The following is a 5000-nucleotide window of genomic DNA, read 5'->3' as shown; positions in this document are numbered from 1 at the left end:
GTATGGTTAATGAACTAGCGACAATAACAGTAATGATAACAACACGCGTATTGACAGGGCGCCATGACGGAGGACTCACCTAAGCCCGCGTTCACTGCCGTCGAGGAAGATGAGGGTACCACCCTGCCCAGGCTCGCTGCGCTCCAGGAGGAGGGGGGCGATGCCCTGCCCACGTTCAGTACTCTAGAAGAGATGGAGGGGGCCACTTTGCCCATGTTCGCTGGCCTGAAGGAGGACGGGAGCGCCACCCCGGCCACCCCTGCTGCACCCGAGGAGGGCGCAGAGGGGAGCGTTTCTCTAGTCGCGCCCGCTGCCCCAGAGGAAGGGGCTGTCGCTCCACCCACGTCCACTACCCTTGATGAGAGGGGGGGCGCCCCTCAGTCCATGCTCAAGGGCCTGAAGGAGGATGGGAGCACCACCGAGATGGAGAATGATGCTGCTCCAACAGCATTCGTCGTCCTGAAGGATGAGAGAAGTGCCCTCCCTTCCCCGCTCGCCGCCCCTAAGGAGGTAAGGAGCGCTGCGCTGCCCAAGGAGGAGGGGGGCGCTGCCCTACCCAAGGAGGAGGGGGGCGCAGCCCTACCCAAGGAGGAGGGGGGCGCAGCCCTACCCAAGGAGGAGGGAGACGCTGCCCTACCCAAGGAGGAGGGGGGCGCAGCCCTACCCAAGGAGGAGGGGGGCGCAGCCCTACCCAAGGAGGAGGGAGACGCTGCCCTACCCAAGGAGGAGGGGGGCGCTGCCCTACCCAAGGAGGAGGGGGGCGATGCCCTACCCAAGGAGGAGGGGGGCGCTGTCCAGTCTACGGTCGATACGTCTGAGGTGGAGGTCAGTGACGCCCCGCCGCCGCTCACTGCCCACGCGGAGGGGGGAGGTGCCACTCCCTCCACACTCACTCCCCTCGAGGAGAAGGATAGGGATGCTCCTCCCACGTTTCTTGCTGTGGAGAAGGAGGGGGGCGCTGCCTCGCCCACGCAAGCTGCCCCACCCCTGGCCACGCCGCTGCATCCCACCGTTAATGTGATTCAACGAACAGGGGACACCAACCCTTCCCCGGCAGAGCTCGAGTCTCCCAGTGAGGAGGGAAGGGCCGCCCGCGACGGGGGCTGGGGCTGGTGCATCGTCGGCTCCGGATTCATCACTCTGGTAGGGCGCCTCGCTCGTTCTTCTTTCGGTCATTTGCCAAGGACACATTTTAAACTCAATAACACAGATGATTTTTTTTTTTTTTTTTTTTTTTTTAGACGAGCGTGTGTATGTGTGTGTGGAATCGGATGCTAGATAAGATAAATACATATAAATGTTTATCATAAGAAGTAATATAGTGCTATTTTTTCCCAGCTGATCCTGAGCGGCATAAGCTTGAGTACCGCGACGTTGCTCGGCGCGCAACTGACGGAGCTGGAAGCCCCGGCGGCGCTTGGGACGTGGATATTCAATGTGCAGAGCGCCGTGTGGTGTTTCGCAGGTAGGATGGGGAGTGGGGGGGGGGCGCTGCCAGGGACGCAAGGAAATAGGGGGCGCTGCCAGGGACATGAGGGAATGGGGGGGGATGTCAGGGACGTGAGGGAATAGGGGGGCGCTGCCAGGGACGCGAGGGAATAGGGGGCGCTGCCAGGGACGCGATGGGAATGGGGGGGGCGCTGCCAGGGACGCGAGGGAATAGGGGGACGCTACCAGGGACAGGAGGGAATAGGGGGCGCTGTCAGGCACACGAGGGAATATGGAGGCAGAACGCGGGAATAGGGGGGATGCCAGGGACGCGATGGGATAAGGGGCGCTGCCAGGGACGCGAGGGAATAGGGGGGCGCTGCCAGGGACGGGAGGGAATAGGGGGCGCTGCCAGGGACGGGAGGGAATAGGGGGGGATGCCAGGGACGCGATGGGATAGGGGGGCGCTGCCAGGGACGCGAGGGAATAGGGGGACGCTACCAGGGACGGGAGGGAATAGGGGGCGCTGTCAGGCACACGAGGGAATAGGGGGGCGCTGCCAGGAACGCGAGGGAATAGGGGGGCGCTGCCAGGGACGAGAGGGAATAGGGGGGATGCCAGGGACGCGAGGGAATAGGGGGGCGCTGCCAGGGACGCGAGGGAATAGGGGGGCGCTGCCAGGGACGCGAGGGAATAGGGGGGATGCCAGGGACGCGATGGGATAGGGGGGAGCTTCCAGGGACGAGAGGGAATAGGGGGGCGCTTCCAGGGACGAGAGGGAATAGGGGGCGCTGCCAGGGACGGGAGGGAATAGGGGGGCGCTGCCAGGAACGCGAGGGAATAGGGGGATACCAGGGACGCGAGGGAATAGAGGGCGCTGCCAGGGACGGGAGGGAATAGGGGGGCGCTTCCAGGGACGAGAGGGAATAGGGGGGCGCTGCCAGGGAAGGGAGGGAATAGGGGGGCGCTTCCAGGGACGAGAGGGAATAGGGGGGCGCTGCCAGGGACGGGAGGGAATAGGGGGGCGCTGCCAGGGACGGGAGGGAATAGGGGGGCGCTGCCAGGGACGGGAGGGAATAGGGGGGCGCTGCCAGGGACGGGAGGGAATAGGGGGGCGCTGCCAGGGACGCGAGGGGATAGGGGGGCGCTGCCAGGGACGCAAGGAAATAGGGGGCGCTGCCAGGGACATGAGGGAATGGGGGGGGATGCCAGGTACGTGAGGGAATAGGGGGGCGATGCCAGGGACGCGAGGGAATAGGGGGGATGCCAGGGACGCGAGGGAATAGGGGGGCGCTGCCAGGGACGCGAGGGAATAGGGGGGCGCTGCCAGGAACGCGAGGGAATAGGGGGGCGCTGCCAGGGACGCGAGGGAATAGGGGGGCGCTGCCAGGGACGCGAGGGAATAGGGGGGCGCTGCCAGGGACGCGAGGGAAGAGGGGGGCGCTGCGGGAAGCGAGAGAATGGGGGGGCGCTGCCAGGAACGCGAAGGAATAGGGGGACTGCCAGGGACGCGAGGAATAGGGGCGCTGCAGGAACGGAGGGAATAGGGGGGCGTCCGGGACGCGAGGGAATAGGGGGGCGCTTCCAGGGACGCAAGGGAATAGGGTGGATGCCAGGAACGCGAGGGAATAGGGGGGCGCTGCCAGGACGCGAGGGAATAGGGGGGCGCTGCCAGGGACGCGAGGGAATAGGGGGGGATGCGAGGGAAGAGGGGGGGATGCGGAACGCGAGGGAATAGGGGGGATGCCAGGGACGCGAGGGAATAGGGGGGCGCTGCCAGGAACGCGAGGGAATAGGGGGCGCTGCAGGACGCGAGGGAATAGGGGGTATGCCAGGGACGCGAGGGAATAGGGGGGCGCTGCCAGGGACGAGTAGGTATAGGGGGCGCTGCCAGGGACGGGAGGGAATAGGGGGGCGCTGCCAGGGACGAGAGGGAATAGGGGGGCGCTGCCAGGAACGCGAGGGAATAGGGGGGCGCTTCCAGGAACGCGAGGGAATAGGGGGGATGCCAGGGACGCGAGGGAATAGGGGGGCGCTGCCAGAAACGCGAGGGAATAGGGGGGCGCTGCCAGGAACGCGAGGGAATAGGGGGGCGCTGCCAGGAACGCGAGGGAATAGGGGGGATGCCAGGGACGCGAGGGAATATGGGGGGCGCTGCCAGAAACGCGAGGGAATAGGGGGGCGCTGCCATGAACGCGAGGGAATAGGGGGGCGCTGCCAGGAACGCGAGGGAATAGGGGGGCGCTGCCAGGAACGCGAGGGAATAGGGGGGCGCTGCCAGGAACGCGAGGGAATAGGGGGGCGCTGCCAGGAACGCGAGGGAATAGGGGGGCGCTTCCAGGAACGCGAGGGAATAGGGGGCGCTGCCATGAACGCGAGGGAATAGGGGGGCGCTGCCAGGGACGCGAGGGAATAGGGGGGCGCTTCCAGGAACGCGAGGGAATAGGGGGGCGCTGCCAGGAACGCGAGGGAATAGGGGGGCGCTGCCAGGAACGCGAGGGAATAGGGGGGCGCTTCCAGGAACGCGAGGGAATAGGGGGGCGCTGCCAGGAACGCGAGGGAATAGGGGGGCGCTGCCAGGAACGCGAGGGAATAGGGGGGATGCCAGGGACGCGAGGGAATAGGGGGGCGCTGCCAGGAACGCGAGGGAATAGGGGGGCGCTTCCAGGAACGCGAGGGAATAGGGGGGCGCTGCCAGGAACGCGAGGGAATAGGGGGGATGCCAGGGACGCGAGGGAATAGGGGGGCGCTGCCATGAACGCGAGGGAATAGGGGGGCGCTGCCATGAACGCGAGGGAATAGGGGGGCGCTGCCAGGAACGCGAGGGAATAGGGGGGATGCCAGGGACGCGAGGGAATAGGGGGGCGCTGCCAGGAACGCGAGGGAATAGGGAGGCGCTGCCAGGAACGCGAGGGAATAGGGGGGCGCTGCCAGGAACGCGAGGGAATAGGGGGGCGATGTCAAGGACGCGAGTGTGTGATCGTGTGTGTTTGTAATCACTCGTGTGTCATTGTATATGTGTGTGTGTGTGTAGATGTGCTTGTGTCTGTTTGCATTCATGTGTTATTGTATGTGTGTTAGTGGATGTCCTTATGTGTGTTTGCATTCTTGGTTATTGTTATTGTGTGTGTTACTGTATTTGTGTGTTTGTACTCGTGTTTTATTATATGTATGTGTGGATGTGCTTGTGTTGTTTGCATTCGTGTTTTATTGTGTTTGCGCGTGTGTTTGTTTGTACTCGTGTGTTATTGTATGTGTGTGTGTGTGTGGATGTAATTGTGTGCGTTTGCACTCATGTGTTATTGTATTTGTGTGTTTATGTGCGTGCGTATGACCCAATCTCCGCTTCCCGCCCACGAAGAGACTTTAGCCCTCTTTTCCTCCTGCCAGGTCTGTGGGCGGAGCCTCTGGGTCTGCGGTTCTCGCACCGGGTTGTTGGGGCGGTGGCGGCCGTCGTCTGCTCGATCGCCATCATGGCATCAGCCCCCATTACTAACCCGTATTTATTCTTCCTCACAATATCCGTCATGTATGGTGAGTATGGTGGATGAATCCGGAAAAGTGTAGAGTTA

At 63.9% G+C, this 5000-nt stretch overlaps 1 protein-coding gene across 1 annotated transcript in view; it reads left to right on the top strand.

The window, feature by feature from the left end:
- Positions 1 to 5000, top strand: part of LOC122260726 (monocarboxylate transporter 3) — a 14609-nt gene that overhangs the window by 2033 nt on the left and 7576 nt on the right. Inside the window, exons 2-4 of the mRNA XM_086542000.1 lie at positions 58 to 1143; positions 1339 to 1465; positions 4819 to 4962. Of these exons, the coding sequence (XP_086398126.1) occupies positions 64 to 1143; positions 1339 to 1465; positions 4819 to 4962 (1351 nt within the window). The 5' untranslated portion in view covers positions 58 to 63. The remainder of the gene's footprint in view (positions 1 to 57; positions 1144 to 1338; positions 1466 to 4818; positions 4963 to 5000) is intronic.

Source organism: Penaeus japonicus, unplaced genomic scaffold (assembly GCF_977035675.1).
Source record: "Penaeus japonicus unplaced genomic scaffold, GWHDUDI00000001_assembly GWHDUDI00000011, whole genome shotgun sequence".
NCBI classification, from domain to species: Eukaryota; Metazoa; Arthropoda; class Malacostraca; order Decapoda; family Penaeidae; genus Penaeus; species Penaeus japonicus.
This window is presented reverse-complemented; position numbering and strand designations above follow the sequence as displayed.